The sequence below is a fragment of the Nicotiana tomentosiformis genome, chromosome 6, assembly GCF_000390325.3.
Source record: "Nicotiana tomentosiformis chromosome 6, ASM39032v3, whole genome shotgun sequence".
NCBI lineage: Eukaryota > Viridiplantae > Streptophyta > Magnoliopsida > Solanales > Solanaceae > Nicotiana > Nicotiana tomentosiformis.
The window spans coordinates 64,355,417-64,377,954 of NC_090817.1; the positions used below are offsets into that span (position 1 = coordinate 64,355,417).

A 22,538-nucleotide genomic window follows, 5' to 3' on the forward strand; every position below is an offset into this window, starting at 1 on the left:
AAAAATTAGAATGTAGAAAGAAGTAAAGAAAAAAAGAGTTGGTGTTTGTATATATTAGAAAGAAAATTATTACATGCTAATGGTAAATCTTGTTGTGTTGTTCTTAAAGAATTAAGAACTTGGTGTTATTATGTTGTGAAGGTTGGGGTTTGGTTCAACACAAGTGTGGGGTTGAATTGTGAAATTATATATGTATTAAAGTGCTTAGGGAGGTGTAGTCACTATTGTCCAAATTGTATCCTACCTGTCCTGCAGCCCACATTACAACCAAATAAAGTCCTACTTGAACTTTGACTGAATGAACTCAAATTAGTAGAGTATTACACAACGGGAAAGCCTACGGTACGTCTTCTGTGGCACATGAATTTTAATTTCGAGAGAGAGTGAATATTTTCTATCTTGAATTCCTAATTATTCTTGAATTTTATTATGTGTGGAACTACTCACTATTTTTGGTGTGAGGGCACATGATTTGTGAAGGAAAGGTAATGTCTTTAGCATCTATCTTAGAGTAAGTGAGCAAGTTTTAAAAAATACGTAGTGCTTTTGAGTTGAGTCTTGAGGCTAAGTGATTATGGCATGGTGCTTAATCTGCTTTAAATATTTTTAGCATGATGAGTTAGGAAAGTTGTTTGATGAAAAAGCCGACTCTGTGTGAAGTGTAATTTGATTAATCGAGGACGAGCAATGGTCTAAGTATGAGGTGTTGATGGTAGGGTAGAAACCCATATTTTAGCTCCATTTTACATTCTAATTACTGCACTTTATTCGTGTTTGAAGTTAAATTGATGATGATTTGCACATATTATGTATTTTATGTCTGCAGGATATGATTCCGGGTTAAGAAGATATTCTGGAGCTAAATTGAATAATTTGGAGCTTTGAAGTCTGAGTAAAGGCCCAAGGAATTAACTCCAGATCACGTTCGGGGGTCGAAGACCAAGTCTGGATATTAAAAGTGAGAAAAAGTTCCATTGTGATAATTTTGCACTATCGCGTCGTGAGGTGCGACATGGTAGTGTAATGGAGCATGTATGACAAGTATCACCTCACTGAACTTCTCCACTGGCACGACGCATGGTGTTCCGCAGGGCGTGCCGCACCTGTGCAATGTCACTAAACAGTTTTCCCACTTCGTCTTGAAAATGTTAGTTTCGTCCGGACCTACTTTTATATGATATGAATACACCAAAAATATGGTTTTGAGAGGACTTTTGACCTAGGGAGTTATTGGAGAGCATTGGAGGTTTCAAGACACAACAATTCATCATTCCTCCACCAGTTTAAACACGAGTTTAGATTGTAACATTGGATTACTATTTTCTATGTTCTTAAATATTTTTGTGATAACTTTCTTCATGATTATGGAGTAGTTTACCTTAGGGTTTGACATGATTTGGTGACTTTATTGATAAATATGGATTGATAATTGTTTGATTGCTTGAATTGATTGGAGGAGCTTTAACTCTAGTTGTAATTTTATTCATTATCGTGTTTAATCAGAAGAGGAGCATAATATTGAATATTGTTGCAACACATGCCTTAATTTATTCTAGTACTTCATTAAAGTAATCAAAAGAGCTTTGTGATCTACCGTTTAAATTAAGATTGAGAAATATTTGCGAGAAGTTTCTCTTAGATAATTTCTACCAATAGATTCTTGCAAGTTTCACCGCACTTTATATTAGTTTATTTGAACGATTTAGGTTTAATCAAGAGAGGAACCTAAATAAGAATAATAAGATAATAACCTGTTGAATTCGTGATAATCAATATAATATTGAGAGTGAAATTTAACAATTTCAATTCCAGGATAATATTCTTGCATCTATTATGTCATGACCCTTATTTCTCACACCGATAACAACCCAATTCTACTACTCTCTAGTTTTTCAAGATCAATTGTTAGTTGTTTGCTTTAATTTTAGTTTGTTATTTGTAGTATTAATCGTCCCCAAATTAAAGTGTTAATCATCCTAGATAGTATTTAACTAAAAATTACTTGAACATTGTTTAGTCCAATCTCGGTGGAGACAATAACCTTCTATACTATCTTTGACGTAGCACAAGCTTCTTTTTATAGTGTGTTTTACACTCATGAGTTGTCGCTGCTAATATGCGTGTTCTCACCATCTGTGAGAGATTATAAGAGAAAGATTTAGACCCAGATAGATACTGATATCTCTGTACCAATCCACAAGATTCTGCTAGGCTTTCTTGTAATTTGTGAGACCCTTAGAATCTAGAGCCCTGATACCAACTTGTCACGACCCAAAATCCCACCAAAAGATATGATGGCGCCTAACCCGCTCGCTAGGCCAGCCAACACTCAATCAGTCATAATTTAAGCAGATTAGTTAAATCTTTAACAAAATCATGATATAATATGAAAACAAAAATAGTATCAAAACCAATATCATAAATGTATATATTTGAGACGGGGTCTAAACATAATCACAACTGTCTACAAAGCCCAAAACCTGATGTCACAACTATCACAAACATCTAACAAGAGTAAAGGGAGTTAACTGAACCACAATGTCTGTACGAAATGGAAAATAGATAGACAGAATAGATAAGTAGGTATGTGCTGTGGATCGGACAAGTAAAGCAGCTCACCAAGAAGTCTCTATTGGATACTTGATTTTGCTAGATGAACACCACCAATATGCAGAAATATGCAGAAGTATAGTATGAGTACAAAACCACGATACTCAGTAAGTCAAGTCTAGCCTCAAAGAAGTACTGACGAAGAGTCGACATCGACACTTACTAATAGTCTAATAATCAAGTGAAAACATAAATAATATACAAAAAAAGCATTGTATAGTCAAATGAGTACAAAGATCAAAGCACAGTTCGTACAAAATTTAGGCATGCTTTACAAATAAAGGAGATCAAATAACATATCAATATCTTAATCCTCATATAAAGACATGATACATGTCAACAACATTTATATAACATCGTTGCATGAGTCAAAATATGTATATTCAAGCTCAAGATCCTTTCTCACTACCTCACAGTACAAATCCATATGTTTGACACATACCACGTGTTCAACCAAGCCCCAGAAATTCTGAGTGCCTCCGCTTACAGTGCTCAAAGTAATTAGTTAGTGAAAAGGAAATATTTGGACCCGATACAAGAAGAGATTATATTCTTCCCCCTTGGAGCATTTTGGGGTACCTGGAAGATAATTGCATTAGCTAGTTTAGCACCAATGATGGGACTAGTGCCACTAGATCACTGTTTTGCTTCGCATCCTAGTTTAGCAAAACACTTTTCTGTGTGCATGCACTAAATCCTAGTTTAGATCAGTATTTAATCAAAAACACGTACATAGTTAAGATGAAAATGTTCCAGCTCTACTTAACGACTTTCTCTCTGAAGCTCTAACGTCTCTCTCTGATCTCTCTAACGTATCATTCATCGAACCTCCGACGATCACCGGACCAGGTAAGACCCCCACCTCACCCCACCACCACCACCCACCCCACCCCTGTCTTCTTTTCCTCTCTCTCCTGCTTTCTTCTTCTTCCCTGTTACTTCCCTCCCCCCTTTTGCTTTCCAGATCTGCCTCCCATTTTATATTTCCCTTTTCTTCTTCTCCTTTCTTTCTCTCCCATATACCTCGTCTCTTCCACCCCCGTCCCCCTATTTTCTGATGCACTGATCTAGCCTAGCGGTGTTGGTGGTGGCTGAGATAATTTTTCGGTGAGCCTTGGGCGAAGCGGGCGGGAAATTCCAAAACATAATTGTTGTGGACAACACCTTTCTCGGCACTCGTTGTGACTTCAGGTTCTATTGTTCTTGCTTAGAATTTGCTATTTATTAATATTGGGTCAACTGGCTTTTATCCTTTTAGCAAAGACAATTCCAAGGTTTTACTCACGGTAGTTGGTACCTCCCGTTTTACAGTTTTCCTTTGTTGTTTGAGTTAAATTGTTTTCATCTTAGTTCGTATTAGTTTATTCACCGTATTAGTGTGCCTATTGTTGCAACTTGTCTTCTTCTGGTTTGGTCTGTTGCTTTGCGTGTGATAGTGATTCCCCTTACTCTGCCGTAGGTATAGTGGTTATAGTCTGAGATGGTCGAGTGAGGTCATGTCCTCGGGGGAAACGGGGGTGGGGCGGGAGGCAAGGGAGGTAAAGGGAAAAATAGTTTCTATAGGTTGATAATTGGGTCATGGAACGTAGGTACATTGACGGGTAAGTCTATAGCGTTGGCGAAGATCCTCCAGAAGAGGAGGGTCAATATAGCGTGTGTCCAGGAGACAAGATGGGTAGGGTCGAGGGCGAGCGACGTAGACAGGTATAAACTTTGGTACTCAGGAGTCCAAAAAGGTAAGAATGGAGTGGGCATCTTGGTGGATAGGGAACTTAGAGAGTCTGTGGTTGAGGTTAGACGAGTGAATGATAGATTGATGATTATTAAGTTGGTGGTTGGAAAGTGCACCATAAACGTCGTTATCGTCTATGCGCTGCATGTGGGCCTAGATAAGGAGGTTAAACGGCGCTTCTGGGAGGGGTTAGATGAGATTGTGCACCAGGTTCCGCTTGCTGAGATGTTATTCATAGGAGGGGATTTCAATGGGCATATTGGGTCGACCGCAGGTGGTTATGACGAGGTGCACGGAGGCTTCGATTTTGGGGAGAGGAACGGAGGAGGTACATCGTTGTTGGACTTCGCTAAGGCTTTTGGGTTGGTGATTGTGAACTCTAGCTTTTGGAAGAGGGAGGGGCATTTGGTTACTTTACAAAATGTGGTGGCGAAGACTCAGATTGACTATCTCCTCCTCAGGAGGTATGACAGAGTGTTGTGCAAGGATTGCAAGGCGATTCCGGGTGAGATACTCGCGATGCAGCATAGGCTCTTGGTGATGGACGTTGGTATTATGTTAAAGAGGAGGAAAAGGTCTACTCGAGGAAGACCGAGAATCAGGTGGGGAGCCTTAACTAAGGATAAAGCCCAAGAGTTGGAGGGGCGGTTGTCGGCTGTTGGATCTTGGAAGAGTAGTGGTGACGCGAGCACTATGTGGCCAGCGACAATAGACTGTATTAGGGAAGCTGCGAGAGAGGTGTTAAAGGTCTAGACGGGCGTCTCTAGTGGGCACAAAGGAGACTGGTGGTGGAATAAAGTGATCCAAGGTAAAGTGGAAGCAAAGAAGGCGGTGTACCTGAAGTTAGTGGGTAGCATAGGTGAGGAGGAGAGGTGAGCGTGCATGGAGAGGTATAAGGAAACTAGGAAGGAGGCTAAGTTGGCGATCACGGAGGCTAAGACTACGACTTATGGTTGTATGTACGAGAAATTGGGGAAAAAAGGTGGGGAGAAGAAGTTATTCCAGCTGTCCAAATTGAGAGGGAGGAAGGCTCGGGATTTGAACCAAGTGAGATGCATCAAGGACGAAGATGGTAGAGTATTGATGGAAGATGCCCAGATTAAAAGGAAATGACAGACTTACTTTCATATACTTCTGAATGAAGAAGGGGATCGGGATATTGTGCTAGGCGAATTGGAGCATTCCGAGAGTCACTGTGACTTTGGGTATTACAGGCGTATCGAGGTTGAGGAGGTCGTGGGAGCTATGTGTAAGATGAGTAGGGGCAGAGCGACCGGACCAGACGAGATTCTGGTGGAATTTTGGAAGTGTGTGGGGAGAGAAGGTTTGGAGTGGTTGACTATTATGTTATTTTTAAGGAGAAAAGGATGCCGGATGAGTGGAGGTGGAGTATGGTGGTTCCATTGTAAAAGAACAAAGGTGATATCCAGAGTTGTAACAATTATAGGGGTATCAAATTACTGAGTTATACCATGAATGTGTTTGAGGTGGTAGTTGAAGCGAGGGTGAGGATGACAGTGTCTGTATCCGACAACCAGTTCGGGTTCATACCAGATCGTTCGACTACAGAAGCTATACACCTTGTTAGAAGGTTGGTGGAACTGTATAGAGAGAGGAAGAAGGATCTGCACATGGTGTTTATTGACCTAGAGAAAGTGTATGACAAGGTTCCTAGAGAAGTTCTCTGGAGATTCCTGGAGGCAAAAGGTGTGTCGGTTCCCTACATTATGGTGATTAAGGACATGTATGATGGGGCTAAGACTCGGGTTAGGACAGTAGGAGGCGACTCTAAACATTTTTTCGGTTGTAATGGGGTTACACCAAGGTTCTGCGCTCAGTCCGTTCTTATTCTCCCTGGTGATGGACGCTTTAACACACCATATCCAAGGGGATGTGCCATGGTGCATGCTATTCGCCGATGACATGGTTATGATTGATGAGTCACGAGCCAGTGTTAACGAGAGGCTGGAGGTTTGGAGACAGGCTCTTAAGTCTAAGGGTTTCAAGCTGAGCAAGACGAAGACGGAATACCTGGAGTATAAGTTCAGCGTTGAGCCAGGGAAATTGGGCGTGGATGTGAGGCTTGATTCGCAGGTCATCCCGAGTAGAGGCAGCTTCAAGTACCTTGGTTTGGTTATCCAGGGGAGAGGGGATATCGACGAGGATGTCACACACCGTATTGGGGTAGGATGGATGAATTGGTAGTTAGCCTCTGGAGTCCTATGTGACAAGAGAGTGCCACCGATACTCAAAGGTAAATTCTATAAAGTGGTGGTTAGATCGGCCATGATGTATGGGGCTGAGTGTTTGCCCGTTAAGAACTCACATATCCAGAAGATGAAAGTAGCAGAAATGAGGATGTTGCAGTGGATGTGCGAGCACACTAGGATAGATAAGATTAGGAATGATGATATTCGGGAGAAGGTGCACGTGGCTCCCATTGATGACAAGATGCGGAAAGTGAGGCTTAGATGGTTCAGACATGTTCATAGGAGAAGCCCAGATGCTCCGGTGCAGAGGTGTGAGCGGCTGGTTGTGGAGGGCACGAGAAGAGGTAGAGGGCAACCTAAGAAGTATTGGGGAGAGGTGATCAGGAAGGATATGGTTAGGCTCCAGATTTCCGAGAACATGACACTTGATAGGAAGATGTGGAGGTCGAGTATTAAGGTTGTAGGTTAGGAGGTAGTTGAGTCGTGCCTTACTTCGTACCATTGTGGGACTAGCCATGTAGGATTTTTGTCTAAGATAGCTAGTGGCAATGTTGTGTCTTATTATTTCGCTTTTCAATGCAGGTTCTATTTACTAGCTATCGCTTTTGCTTTGCATCTTTCTTCTGGATTTCATGGTGTTCCTATTTTTCTTATGATTGCTGTGATGATATTAATATTGTCTCCCTTTGCTTTGCATCTTTCTTCTGGATTTCATGGTGTTCCTATTTTTCCTATGATTGTTGTGGTTGTGGTGTTACTAATATTGTCTCCTTTTGTTCTTTTGTCTTTTTGTTTTCTTGAACTGAGGGTCTTTCAGAAACAACCTCTCTACTTCTTCGGGGTACGGGTAAGGTCTGCGTACACACTACCCTCCCCAGACCTCATTAGTGAGATTTTACTGGGTTATTGTTGTTGTTGTACATAGTTAAAATATAAGGATTGAAAAGAAGTGAGTACCACAGCCCCGGAACTTGAGGTGAGGGCTGGGTTTGCATTTTCTCACTATTTTTCGTATCCAATGACGCACACACTATAAAAGTCATGAGAGTTTGACGAGTAAAGCGTAGCTAGAATTTGAACCTTATGGAATCGGAATTATAATTCTTTTAAATTATTGAGTTTTAAATTAATAATTTGTATATATTTATTCAATTTTTTAATATAAATATAAGATGTAAACAAAAACTATTGAATTCGGTCGAACCCAACCAACACCGTGGATCCCCCGGTAACGAGGATGTAGACTAGTGGACCTGTTTCTATTATTATATCGATGGACAAAGCAAGAGATTTGCATCTCTCTAATTATATGTGTATACTTAACCAACCCCAGATCAACAATTTAAAAATTAATAAACCAAAGGCAAAGCAGAGTTTCAAGTATTTGTCCTAAGAGTTGCCAGATACATTGAACCTGGACATACCCACTATGTGTGTATAAAACCCCACTTTAACACCATAGTCTTTTGCATCAGTTCCAAACCACAAAACAGAAGCAATATTTGTTCCAGTTAACCCCGACTTTTTTGGAGGAGCAACTTCATTCAAGAATATAGAATGGCTCCGAGTGCCGAATTAAAATCCTACCACCGCGAGGTCTCCGCCGTGCCGGAGGCGGAGGTTCTTCGGAGAAGAAATGAGGAGTTGGAGAAAGAATTTAAGAAGAGTTTGGAGAGGGAGGAGAAAATGAAACAGGAGCTGAAAAAGACATGGGAAAGGCTGAAGGTGGCGGAGGAAGCTGAGGAGCGGCTTTGCTCTCAGCTAGGAGAGCTTGAAGCCGAGGCTGTGAACCAAGCTCGGGCTTACAGGACACGTGTAATCAATTTAATGGAACAACTTTCTGTAGCACAAAAACTTCTCCAATCAACTTCCATTTCCATTCCCATTTAGATCTCAACGATTAATTGTCGAAAAATATATATTGGCCTTGAAAAATAATTTTACTTTTATTGTGAAAATTTATGCATACACCTAGCCTAGGTAGTTTTTTTTTTCTTCATATTCTGGGGGTTGGTCATGTTTTATTCATTTGGGTTTTTTCTTGTATATTAGTTTAATTGTCTTCTTCTGAGTTGTACGTGAGGTTAATATTGCTTAGGTACTTCCACCGTGCATGCTGATCTGGTGGTTAATGTATGTCTTTAAGAAAATTCCTTGATTTTTCTTAACATAATCAATAACGGAATCGGAAAGTCGGAAACACTAGTCAGGAAATTCAAACTCAACTTGTACATTATTGCGATTTAAATTGAGATTCTCGTCACTGAACTGATTTTTCCAGTTCTGATAATAGGAATCTTAGGCATAGAAATAGTCACATGTACGCAAAGAATATATATTGAGCATCAGCTAGAAGCTGGCACAAAAAGTTATAAGGAATTTATGTGGAATATTAGTTATGTGAAGTTATTCGACATAGCAGTAAAAATATTAGTACACCAATCATTGTCATTTTCAAATATCTATATAATAAGGGAACTTCATTAGCACGGCAGGAATAAAGCTTCCTAATTCACTATGCCGCAAATAATTCTTCGATAAACCACCTTTTTGACATTCCGATGCCATTTGTCACGATTTTATTTATATACAATAACAACGTAATAAAATTTTGGTATAATGTATATTATTTAAGAAATTATTTTTAAAATGATTTTACTAATGAACTTAAATTAATATGAATTGAATCATACAGAGTACAAACTTCTTACACCGTTAAATAAGTCAAAAATGCTGTATGTATTTTTGCATGAAAGCTGATAAGGACACCCACCAGTAGAAATGTGCCAAAATCCGTCCAAACCATACAGACGAAAACGGTCGGAAAATATCTAAATCGGTCGCCAAAGTCAAATAAAAAGTTTTACTAAAAAATACCGACCACTTTCGATCGGAAAAAGTGGTTTCACAATAAAGAAACAGTGTTTTGTCTGACACATATAAAAGTTTCAATCGATTTCGGTCGGAAATTGGTCAATATTTGACATCATGGTTAGACTGGCATATTATCTACCAAAAAAGGTTTAATTAAAAAATTCAAGTATACCGGCCGAATTCGGTCAAAAATTTTGATTTAAATTTTCCCGCCCAGGCTCAATTATTTTTTTCCATCACAAAAATAAGTTTTAAAAATTATTATGAATATACCGACCGATTTCGGTCGGTATTAGTGGTCAAAAATAATCAATCACTTATAAATTATTGTTATTTACAATCTCTCTCTCTCTCTCTCTCTCTCTCTCTCTCTCTCTCTCTCTCTCTATATATATATATATATATATATATATATATATATCATAGCATGTTGGATACAATTACTATATCAATTAAACTCGATCAATTATATATTTAATATTTATCATATGTGTGCTTTCATATAAATTACACTTCATATCCGTATACGTGTAATAGATTCTAATAGAGTGTATGATCTTATTTCATTTATGATAATTTACACGTACATACATATGACTAGCGTTGATGATTTAATCTCAACTGTTCATATTCGAATGCTTGATCGATGACTAAATAAGAAAACAAATCTTGGAGTATAAGTGACTAGATGCTCCGGTATAATAAGTGACTAGATGCTCCAAGATGTGTACAATTAAAACAGTTTTGAATGTTTTATTCTCGATCACCTTATATAATTATTAGTACTTTGCTCGGATACTTCATCAGTGGATCAATTGACACAGAATTGGCATCCAATACGCTATAACACATTTAAAAATAAAATGTATAGTGCTATAAGATGTAGTGCTATATTAAAACTTAAGTTGTAGAAACAACAACATATACTCGGTCAAATCACATAATTGGAGAAATATATATATATATTGTACGTATATGTGTGTGTATGTATATATGTATAAAATTAATTAAATATTAAATAGTACTATAATTTGGATCTTGGCTAAAACCGGCCGATTTCGGGCGTTCTGACGGCCTTAGTAAATTAAATATATATTGAGTTTTAATGTTGGAGTTATCGAGTCTAAGTATCGGCATCCAATACGCTATAACACATTTAAAAATAAAATGTATAGTGCTATAAGATGTAGTGCTATATTAAAACTTAAGTTGTAGCAACAAGAGCATATACTCGGTCAAATCACACAATTGAAGAATATATATATATATATATATATATATATATATGTGTGTGTGTGTGTGTGTGTGTGTGTGTGTGTGTATGTATATATATATATATATATATATATATATATATATATATATATATATATATATATATATATAATTATTAAATATTAAATATTACTTATAACTTGGATCTTGGCTAAAACAGACCGACTTCAGGCGTACTGACGGAGATAAGTTTGTTCTTCAAAGACTTATGTTCTACCACATTAAGGGAAGAAAACCTATTTCAAATAAATCAGAACATTCCTGTAATCAGTAATAAGCTTGAAATAATTTTTCCATGTGGTTTCTTTGATGTGATGGAACACCTTCTAATTCACCTTGTACACGAGGCGCGACTTGGAGGGCCGGTTCAATGCATGTGGATGTATCCATTCGAGAGGTAATGATCAAACCTTGATTTATTCTTGTAATTTTCTTTAATGATATCGTCTAATATGATAATGTGTAGGACTATCGACAAGTGTAAACGATTTATTAAATAGAGGAATAGGATTGAAGGATCCATATGTTAAGCCTATCTTGCAAAGGAAACTGCCCATTTTTGTTCTTACTACTTCGACGGTCATGTGCCATGTGCCAGAAATAGGCCCAATCGGCACAATGTCGTGATTGAGATTGATCCATTATATCCACCAATGTCCACATTCAATCAACCAGGCCGAGGTTCTAAAGATCGAACAAAAAGGGGCCTAAGTAGTATGGAGTACAAATCAACTTCAAATCATGTGTTGCTAAATTGTCCGGAAGTTCAACCCTTTCTTAAGTAAGTGTTGACGTAAGATTAATTTACATGGACTACTATTTAACTTAGTTGATGCAACTAACAAAATTTTTAATGTGTTGCTCAGTGACTTCGTGAGTCAATTTGGCCATGATATTGTATATTCTACATTTGAGGCATGGTTTAAAGAGTGTGTAAGTGCATCTTACATACTTTCACATGTGAATATACATACTTGGTCACTTGTGAATATACTTGTTCACTTGTGATTTATTTAACACTACACGTAGGTCAATAATCCAAATAACGGTGTTAATTAATTTTTAAAAGATATATCTTAGGGACCTACACCTATAATTACAACTATGCCAATGTATTTTGTGAATGGTTACAAATTTCACATCGAGGAATGCTCCAAGTATAAAAAAAAAAAACTATAACAGTGGGTTGTGTGTCAAAGGCGGTGAAGGCAACCAAAATGGGGAAAATGATTATTATGGTGTGATCAAAGAGATTCTAGAATTATCATATTCAGGTTGGCCAAATAAGAAGATCATACTTTTCCGATGCAAGTGGTTTGACCTAACACATAGAAGAGGTACAAATGTACACTTGCAGTATAACATAATTGAGGTTAATAAAAAGAGGGAGTATGATCTCTATGATCCTTTTATAATTACAGAAAAAGTTAGGCAAGTGTATTATGCTCCATATCCATTGCGGAAGGATAAAGCTGATTGGTTGGTTGTAATCAAAACTAAGCATGTTGGTATGGTGGAAATTGCTTACCAAAATGATACCTCAAGTGGTAACCAAATGGTTTGGAGCATCCTCAACGCATATTAGAAGAAGTTAATATAGAGGAAATAACAATCATAGAAAATGAGGACGAAAAATCACCTAATGAAAATGAAATAAGTGAAGAGGAAGAATTTTAGGACAAGGAAGGATACTTCGAAAACGACTAACATGTTAGTTTTTTCAAGCGCTCTCAACTTATATAGATTTATATTCTCAATTCTAACATTTTCTTTAATTTATGCAGATTATCGGTAGGGGTCGAGGTAGGTCTAGGAAGGATAAGAGACCTATTGATCATGATGATGGTGCTACACCCTCGCTTCCTTCCACTCCACACTTGCATCCCTCTGCTGCTGATGGCCGACAGCAATCTTCTAGGCACACATCTTTTCCACCACATCCATCTACTCATCAAACTACCTACCATTCACCCTCCCAACAGTATTCTTACCATTCTCCACCATAGGGCTATACTCCGCTTCCTCCACATGATCCAGCATATAGTTACATGGGTCCATCGAGTCAGCAGTCATAGGGCCATGTGGTGAAACACCCACCATCTGCTCCATTTGCTTCATCACCAGTTGGATAGCATCCATCTAGATTTTAGCCAGATGGGTCGCAGTAGTGGTATGGATCGCATCAGGCGTCTAGATCGCAGCAGGGGTGTGGATCGCAGCCATCTCCACAGAGTTCGTCTCCTAGTATTTCTAGACTTTGCCTTCGGGATAGTTGCGCTGAGCCAGATGCCTCCCCTTCTGTGCATGTTTTAGATTTATCGGAGGAAGATGATCTAGAGGAAGTGCGGTATGATCATTATCATAGGATGATCATCAGGCCTAAGGGCAATGGGTAAGATTTATTTATTACTTCTATGTTTTTGCTGAATTAGAATAGCTAGTCTTGTTTATTTAATGTAATTGCTATGTTGCAGGTTCATACCTAATCATCGGACTACAAAGATAATCACTGAAGCTCTTGGCCGGTTGTATGATACACCCTATGCGACTTGGAGTGAATTTCCACCGGAGCTCGTGGAACAATTTTTCAACCAATTTAAAGTTTTAATACAATTCTTATCTATTTAAGAATTATATTAACAATATTTTCATCTAGCATTACACACTTTATTTGCAAACTAAGTGTGCCTGAGAGGACCGGCATAACAGTGCCATTCTTGCAAATTTTGAGTTCAAATGTCGTAAGAGACAATCTGATTCCTTCTGTTATGCTCAGAAGAAAAGCAAGAAGCCTTCATGGGTTCTACCGCACATATGGGAGGATCTGCTGAGGCAGTGGACTACTGAGAAGTTCAAGAAGAGGAGTGAATAGGGAAAGAAGGCCCGAGTATCTGAGAAGGGTGGCTCCTTGCGCTGTGTGGGTGCAAGGAGCATGGAGACTGCGAGGAGACTATTGGTAATTTCTTAAAATATTTAATTCTATTTTTATCGAACTATATTTATATATTTTAATTTAGTTAACACGTTTTATTATATTTGTAGGTAAGCAATATGGGAGGAAGATGACTCATGATGAGTTCTTCATGGAGACTCACATCCGGAAGAAGAAGGCACCGACAGATCCAACTTGATAGGTCGAGGAGCGGGCGGAGACTACATATGTAAGTTTCATAACTACTATAACTTGAAATTAATGTTTATAATATTATATAGTTAATAATTTTCTATCTTCTAAATAAAGGGCAACTATAAGATTAATGTGGAGGAGTACACGCAGAGCTTGCCACCGAATGAGAAAGACGAGCGACCACCCATTTCAGACGAAGAAGCACAGAAGATATGGTTGGATGTTGTCGGTGGTCCTAAAAAGGGGATTGCATACGGCCTTCCAAAGAGATCATTTCGGCGTTATAGGGCTGAATTACAAGGTATAGGGACTTCCGCCCAGGGCGAGGCAATAGATAGGCCGACTCTCTCATCTATGGAGAAGAAGATTGCAAAGCTGATAGCAGAGCTTGAAGAGACAAAGGCTAGAGAACAAAAGAGAGATAAATAATTTGATACCCTTCAAATTCATCTAGAAAAGAAGGGCCAACAATTTAATCTCCTTCAAGGTCAGCTGACCAATCTTCTTGCTAGTGGTGCTTTCCCCATTCCCGGGTCTCGTGAACCTTCCCCAGATGCTAATTCTTCTCATCGTGATCCTTCGAACCAAGACGACGATGAAGCTTCTAGTAGTGAAGATTGAGATGATGCAATACAAAACACTCATTGAATGGTGTGTATTGCTAAACAAAGTTTTGAACTTGTGAATATTTAGTTGGAATAGTTTTGAATGATGATTGTATTGTTGATATTATTTTTGTTATTGAACATTTGTATTGTTGTTTTTTTGGTTGGCGTTGTTATTGTGGTTGTGGTTGTTATTAGCGTTGTTGTTATTGGTTAATTGTGGTTGAATGACAGCAATGTAATGCTACCATTATAGGATGGTTATTGGTTGTAATTGGCAGGTGGTCTAGCTTAAAAGCAGGCATATTCTGTCAGGTTTTTACCCAGAAAATCGACCGATATCGGTCGTAATTCTCATATTAAAACCCAGAAATTCATAATTTCCGACCGACTTTGGTCGGTAATTTCAATGTGCAATCTGCAAAAATTTGAAATTACCGACCGAAATCGGTCAAAAATAAATTTACTTATTTTTTTTAATTATTTCGACCGATTTCGGTCGGTCTGTTAAAATTTAAAAAGAAATGCAAAATTATCAAATAATTATATTTCCGACAATCGGTCGCTATTTTGGAAAATAAATAAAAAATAATTTACATATTACCGACCTATTTCGGTCGGTATATTTATTTTTTCAACAAAAATTATCAGTTAAAGTGGTCAACCAAAGGTTCAATTAACCGACTAACTGCGATCGGAAAATTGCGACGGTCTTCGATCGTGCAACGACCCGGCCGGTTATTTTGAGAGTATTAGCCCCGAATCCCTATTTATTGCTCCCTCTATTTCATTTTTGGGTTTTGTGACTTGTCAGGAGAATTTGTTTTTGGATTCTAAGTAAAATGGGACACATAGTCCTTAAAATGGAAGTTTAAGTCGTAGGAATTGACCGTAGTTCGAATTCTGTGAAGACGACTTCGAAATAGAGTTTCGACGTTCCAATAGCTCCGTAGGGTGATTTTGGTCTTAGGAGCGTATTCGGATGTGGAATTGGAGGTCTGTAAGTCATTTTATTGTCAATTATGACTTGTGTGCAAAATTTGAGGTCAATCGGACTTGATTTGATAGGTTTCGGCATCAGATGTAGAAGCTTAAAGTTTTAAAGTTTATTAGGCTTGAATAGATGCGCAATGTGTTCTTAGCATTGTTTGATGTGATTTAAGGGCTCGACTAAGTTCGTAGGATGTTTTAAGATTGGTTGGTATAGTTGGCCTCGGTCCCGGGGGCCTCGGGTAGATTTCGGATGGTTAACGGATCAATTTGGACTTGTGAGAATGGCTGAAGGCACCAGTTCTAATGCAATCACACCTATGCACGATTGACCGTAGGTGCGAGCTCGCAGAAGTGAACGGGCGATCGCAGATACGAGAATGATAAGGACGGCATGTGGTCGCAAGAACGGTGTGAAGGTCGCAGAAGTGGAATCGCTTCTGCCAAAGATTGATCGTAGAAGTGGACGAGTGCTTAGGAGGCCTGTCCGCAGAAGTGGATGTCTTTGCGCAGATGCGCACCCGCAGAAGCGGGCTTTGGACCGTAGAAGTGGTTGGCCAACGGCAATGACTTTCCGCAGAAGTGGGCGAAGGGGCGCAGAAGAGCTTCCGCAGATGCGGATCATTTCACGCAGGTGCGGAGTCTGAGAGTTTAAGTAAACTCTGCAGATACGAAGATTTCACCGCAAAAGCCAGTATCGCAGAAGCAGATTTTTGACCGTAAAAGCGAAGTCACTGGGAAGAAAAGGGCCAAGTCCGAGGGTTTGATTTCATTCTCTATTTTTGAACCAAGAGAGCTCGGATTGAGGCGATATTTTGAGGGTTTTTCAGAGGAAACATTTGGGTAAGGATTCTTAACTTGTTTTTGATTAATTTTCACTAAGATATCATTTGTTCTTCCTTTAATTAAGGATTTGGGTAGTGAAATTTTTGAAAAAAGTGGAAAAATCCTTAGGCCGAATTTTGTATCGGAATTGAGTAATTTTGGTATGGGTGAACTCGATATCGAATGGGTGTTTGTATTTTGTGACTTTTATCGATGAGGTGGTCCCGATATCCGCACTTTCTACACCAAAGGATCTGAGTTCGGTCGCAAGGAAGGAACCAAATTGCACTCTCCGACACCGCCCCCGACCGAATCGGAGAAGTAGGGGACGGATGAGGATGACGACTACGGAGTTCCTAGATCTTTTTGTAGTCCCCGACGATTCGGACGCCACCAAATTAATGGTCGAAGAACTGGAGCAAGTCATATTGATCGAGCACCTATTCGATCGTAAGGTATACTGGGGCATGGGGTTAAATCCCAAGCTGAGGATAAAACTCATTAAATTCCTTATGGCTAACATAGATTGTTTCGCTTGGTCCCACTTCGATATGACAGGGATCCCGCTGGAAATAACTACCCATAAGCTGAACCTGGATCCGAATTTCCACCCAGTCAAACAGAAAAGGAGGCCTCAGTCCGAAGTCACGTATGCATTCATCAAAGACAAGGAAACCTTCAACATATTAAAGAAATAAAATATGAAGCTGAACCCGGAATAATGCACATTCGGAGTCGGGTCCGGGAAATTTCTCGGATTCATGGTGTCTAACTAGGGAATCGAGATCAATCCCGATAAAATCAAGGACATATAGGACATTACCGTGGTGGACAATGTCATGGCCGTTCAAGAGCTAATCGGGTGCATAGCCGCGTTAGGCCGATTTATTTCAAGGTCCTCCGACAATAGCCATAGGTTCTTCTCATTATTGAAGAAGAAGAAGAATTTCTCATGGACACCGGAGTGTCAACAAGCCTCGGAAGAACTCAAGAGGTACCTTTCGAGCCCGTCTTTGCTTCACACTCCGAAGGTAGTGAACAGTTGTACCTATACTTAACAGTATCCGAGATATCGGTAAGTGTAGTCCTAGTCCGGGAAGAGGAAGGTACGCAATTTCCTATCTACTATGTTAGCAGGACTCTAGGCGAGGCCGAAACTAGGTATCCTCACCTGTAAAAATTGGCACTCACTTTGCTAAGTGTCTCTAGGAAGTTAAAATTGTATTTTCAATGCCATACCATATGTGTCGTGACTACTTACCCATTGAGGAACATAATGCATAAGCCCGAGCTCTCGGGACGATTGGCCAAATGGGCCGTGAAAATTAGCGGGTACGATATCGAATATCGACCCCAAACCGCCATCAAATCTTAAATTTTGGCTGACTTCGTGGATGACTTCACATTGGCCCCGATACCGAGGTCGAGAAGGAGTTGTTGCTGAACTCGTGGACCAACTCCGGAATCTAGATCCCCTTTACTGATTTAGCCTCAAATACAAAGGGGTCCGTACTTGGCATCATGTTGAAATCACCAACGGGTAATGTAGTTAGGCAATCTATTAGAATTGTAAAGCTGTCTAACAACGAGGCCGAGTATAAGGCCATGATTGCAGGTCTCGAACTGTCTAAAAGCCTGAGGGCCGAGGTGATCGAAGCTAAGTGTGATTCCCTCCTTGTGGTGAACCAAGTCAATGGGACGTTCGAAGTCAAAGAGGAACGAATGCGAAGGTACAATAAGCTGCAGGTGACGTTACATCGGTCCAAGGAATGGACTTTGCAGCATGTGCCTCGATATCAAAACAGCGAAGCCGATGCCCTTGCTAACTTAGGATCATCGGTGGATGACGATGAATTCAACTCGAGAACGGTCGTACAACTCATGAAATCGGTAGTGGAAGAAGGCCATGCCGATATAAACTCGACAAACTTAACCTGGGATTGTAGAAACAAGTATATAGATTACCTAAAGGATTTATTGTAAGGGACAAACGGTCAAATAAACCGTGCCCACATATACCACTTAAGCCATAACACGAAGCTTGTACACATTTGCAATTTTGTATGTTGTGCGTAGAAATGAAAGAAAATTCCTAACTTGCAGATACATATCTTGTCTCTTAAAAACTACTACATTTTGTTCCTTAAGGATATCAGGCCCAAGGGCCACCTTTGTACGAACCCAAAAGATCAACCCCACTCGGGGATTGTCATCCAAGGAAAACTCGGACGGCTCGGGCTGTCAAAGCCCGGGGGCACAAAAACCTATTAGGCAGTGCCCGAACTTTAAAAGCTACGACCGCCCCACTGAGGGACTGTCGTCCTGGGCAAGCCCAAACGACTCAGGCATTGAATCCCGGGCTAATAAGCCTATTTTGAAATACCCGAACTTAAAAGGCTACGTCCATCCTAGAAATGGATCGGTGACGTCCGAAACCCGTAACCAAAATAGAAGGCCTTCAAAATTTTCAAACCGATTCAAAGGCTACCCTCGGCAAAATTACAACCTAAAAAATTAAATGTAAGCACTTCGGGGAAAGATTCCGGTCATACTAAGCCCCCACGAGTCTTAAGCAAAATTATATCGAGAACAATCCTTGTTCGAACCTCTGAACAAGACCTTATTACTACGTGCCAAGGCATTTGAAATCTTTGCAACCGTAAAGAAAAAAACAAAAGAAACAAACTTGAAATTATCGAAGGGAAAAAGGAAGAGCCTTGCATATATATATATATATATATATATATATATATATATATATATATATATATATATAAAGATATTTACAAAGTCCAAACGGCCTCAACAAAATATACAAAAATACAAAAATGAAGAAAAATCTACAAGGAACCTGAGCGTGATCTTCGCCGGATCCCGCCTCATCACCGGGGCCATCGGGGTCTTCTCCGCCCTCGGATCCGCCGGAACCCTCAGATCCCTCATCATCCTCGGGGTATGGCAACTTATTGGCCTTGGTCTCGAGACTCTTAGCATTTTTGATCTCGGCCGATAGGTCAAAACCCCGGGCATGAACGTCTTCGAGAGCCTCCCTTCGGGACTGCCACTTCACGTGTTCAACAATGACTTTCAGGCGGTCCTGGGCTGCCTCAGCGTCAGCTATGTACTTGGCCACCATCTCTTCAGCGTCGGCCCTGGTTATTTCCGCCGCTGACTTGGCTGCTTTAAGCTCCTTGGCAAGGGTATCCCGTTCGGCAACGGCTGAGCCTAGTTGAGACTGGAGGTCTTTGACTTTTTGGGATCAGGCCTTAGCTTTCTCCCTTGCCACTCGAAGTTGGGCCTTTGCCGAGGCCAGCTGGTTCCGGGTAGTCTCTTTTTTCGAAGCCAATCGGTCCATTTTGCCCTTCCACTCTTCGGCCATGGCCTTGACCCCGTCCATCTCAGCTCGGAGCTGGTCGACCTGATCAACCTTCTGCTAAACCTACGGGTCCTGACTGTTAGTCACCATGTCTAACTCATCATCACTAACTTCAAAGATCTTTACATGTTCCACCAAGTTGGCATGTTCTTTTCGAGTCGTGTCCAACTCGGCTCGAAGGTTCTTGACTTCTCCTTTGCGTTGCTCGCTGAGAAGCTTATACATGTCCCTCTTCTCAGCAAGCTCTTTGACTTCGGCCTCGAGTTGGCTAAGCTCATCCCGGTACCGGAGAAAGGTTTCATGGTGAAGCACCGATACCTACAAAATAAGGAGAGAAAAATGCATTAGAGTCATCAAAAACAAAACCCAAGATAAAAGAGTGTGATAACACCTTACCCGGTTCAACTCCTGTTGTGCTTCATTAAACAAGAATGTCGCATCCACCTCGTTCATTTTTGCCTGGTCTTCTTTGATTACTAGGCACCGGAGGTAACTTGCTATCCCTACAGGGGAGGAAAAAACCCGAGCATACTCCAGAATGGTAAGAACAACAAATCTCTTCCGACCAAGATCCGTGCTCAGAGCGGGGAACCGATTGATCAACCTCGGGCTCAAGTTCGACCCACTGACCTCCAAGGATGGAATTTTCCTCGGCACCTCTAAATCTCCCAACCCGATGAAGTCTTCCAGGGCGGTTGAGTCCACACCATCAAAGAAATATTGAAAGGGATTGTCCACTCCATGGACCCCTTTATTGGATCGCTCCTTCGTCACTTGGTCTTTGTCAAACATAGACTCCGTGATTGAAGGACATCCTGAAATTTCTATGACACCAGGGGAGAGAGGGGAAGAGCCGACGTCTCAAGGAGTCTCGGCCCTCTACCCTCGCCCCTGCACCAGCCTCGTGCACTTGAGGGAGATTAGCCTCCGTCGTTTTCCCCTCGGCTGCCACCTTCTCCTTAGGGACAGATGACTCGTGGGCCACAAAACTTTCATCTTCCTCGGGCTCGTCCCTGAGCCGGAAAAGTAAGTCCGAGTCAAGCACTCGGGAGCTGGAGCTTTCCTTTGGCTTACTAGCCTACCTTCTCCTTGGTTTCTTTCTTTTCGAGCTCGGGGAACTCGGGGCCCTCCTCCTTTTATTCTCTTCGGCTGTGGCTCCGGGCTGTCGCAAAGCAAAAGGATCGGCGGGTAGGACCTCACACCCTACCAAGGGCCTAAGCTCGTCTTAGGCAAGCCTGGAAAAAAAAGAGAAAAAAAGAAGCAATGAGGACATAGTAATGAAAAAAGAAGGTTTAAGGCTACTTAACCAGAGAAAGGAATCTTACCGTGAGATCGGGCCTCCCAGCGGCACTTTGAGAGCTGGTGCCACTAGCACTCGACATAAGGCATCTGCGAATAAATGCTTCTGATCCACTACTTGAGCCGAGGAATGGCGTTTGGAACTCGAGCGAGGGCTGCACCACAGCGAACACCGATAAGAAAAGGGAAGATAAAACATGAAATCTACATTTAAAACTAGTTATACTTACGTGATACATTCCACTTCTCGGGGAACGGCCTCCACCCAGCAGGTATCAGGTCAGCGGTCCTCACCCGGATAAAGCATCCTTGCCAACCTCGATCCCGGTCCTTATCGATACTCAAAAATGGGGCTTTGCTAGTCGGGTGTACAAGCTTTATCAGTCCCCCTGGAAGATTCAGGGACTGTGTAAGTAGAGCAGATGATCGATGGTGAACGTGCATGGATCGATTTTGTTCACAAAGAATTGGAGAAGGATCACGATGGGTGAATTTTGCCAAGGCATACGTCGTACCTCCTGCAGAAGTCCAAGATGTCCGGGTTCACCGTGCCCAATATAAAGGGATAAGTGTAAATACTTAGATATCCCTCAGCATGGGTAGTGATATCGCCATCGGGCCCGAGAATCACTACATCCTTATTCGCCCAGCTGCAGTCCTTTTGAACTGTAGGAAGAATGACCTCGGTAATAGAGCAAATGTACCATGACACCGCCTCACATCAGCCTTGAACCGAATAGGGCTTTTCAACCTTGAAGTCGTCATTTACTGAACCCCCCCTGAGGACGAACATTTTCAAGGGGGGCTCGGCTGCTGGTTCATCAGTGGCCGCACCCGGAACAGACTTCTCGAGGACAACCACATCAGGGGCGGTCTCCTCGACCTCAGTGGTCGGCCGCAAAGAAGAAGGAGCATCTTTATGGGGAACAGTCTTGGAAGTCTATGCCATTTCTTTTATCTGGTTGAAAGGGTTTCAAACTATGAAGGAGAATTTAGAGATGAGAGGTGAGAACATGCTAATAAAAACAAGCACATTGGCTTAAGTAAAGGGTAAAAGAAAGGTTGTAACTTGAAGAACGAAGGTAAGAATATTGAGGGATGAAAGAAGATTGTAATATCTTAACGGATCGAATGTAGAAACTTGGTCAAAATTAAAAAAATGAACAAAGGAAGGGGTATTTATATGGGCTTGGCGCCGCTTCACATTCAAGCAGTACCTGCCGATGGCTGACACGTGTTAGGGGTCATTATGATATGACTGACTGGACGTTTCAGTTTCTTTATCATTTTGTGTCACAACGTGTTGAAGAAGAGATCGAAGAACTCATATCGCTCCTCGGCGTTTCCGTAAAACTTACTATCCAAGAAACATGGGGACTATCTGTATATGGGTGAAACCTGACGAGCACAAAACACCACTTTAATTTATGCTCGCTAGTCAAAGATAGTATAGTATAATATCATATCCATATGGATTGGAGTTAAATAGTATTTTTGTAGTTTCTAGCTTGATTGCTATCCAGGAGAATCAACAATCGAGATTTATATGATGAATAACTAAACTTAACTAAGAATCTAAAGTTATCGACTAATGACAATCAAAACAAGGAATAAA

General features: G+C 40.7%; 2 protein-coding genes across 2 annotated transcripts; both read left to right on the forward strand.

Moving 5' to 3' along the window:
* Positions 1-6,202: 6,202 nt before the first annotated feature.
* Positions 6,203-6,547, forward strand: LOC138894110 (uncharacterized). The gene has a single exon (XM_070178791.1). It carries the CDS (start codon positions 6,203-6,205, stop codon positions 6,545-6,547), a length of 345 nt encoding a protein of 114 aa, XP_070034892.1.
* A 1,562-nt stretch (positions 6,548-8,109) lies between these two features.
* LOC104090368 (protein RESPONSE TO LOW SULFUR 3-like) lies at positions 8,110-8,442 on the forward strand. The gene has a single exon (XM_009595437.4). The coding sequence runs from the start codon at positions 8,110-8,112 to the stop codon at positions 8,440-8,442; it is 333 nt and encodes a 110-aa protein (XP_009593732.1).
* The last annotated feature ends 14,096 nt before the right edge of the window (positions 8,443-22,538 follow it).

Coding starts and splice junctions, on each gene's coding strand:
- LOC138894110 (XM_070178791.1), top strand. CDS start 6,203: ATGGACGCTTTAACACACCATATCCAAGGGGATGTGCCATGGTGCATG.
- LOC104090368 (XM_009595437.4), top strand. CDS start 8,110: ATGGCTCCGAGTGCCGAATTAAAATCCTACCACCGCGAGGTCTCCGCC.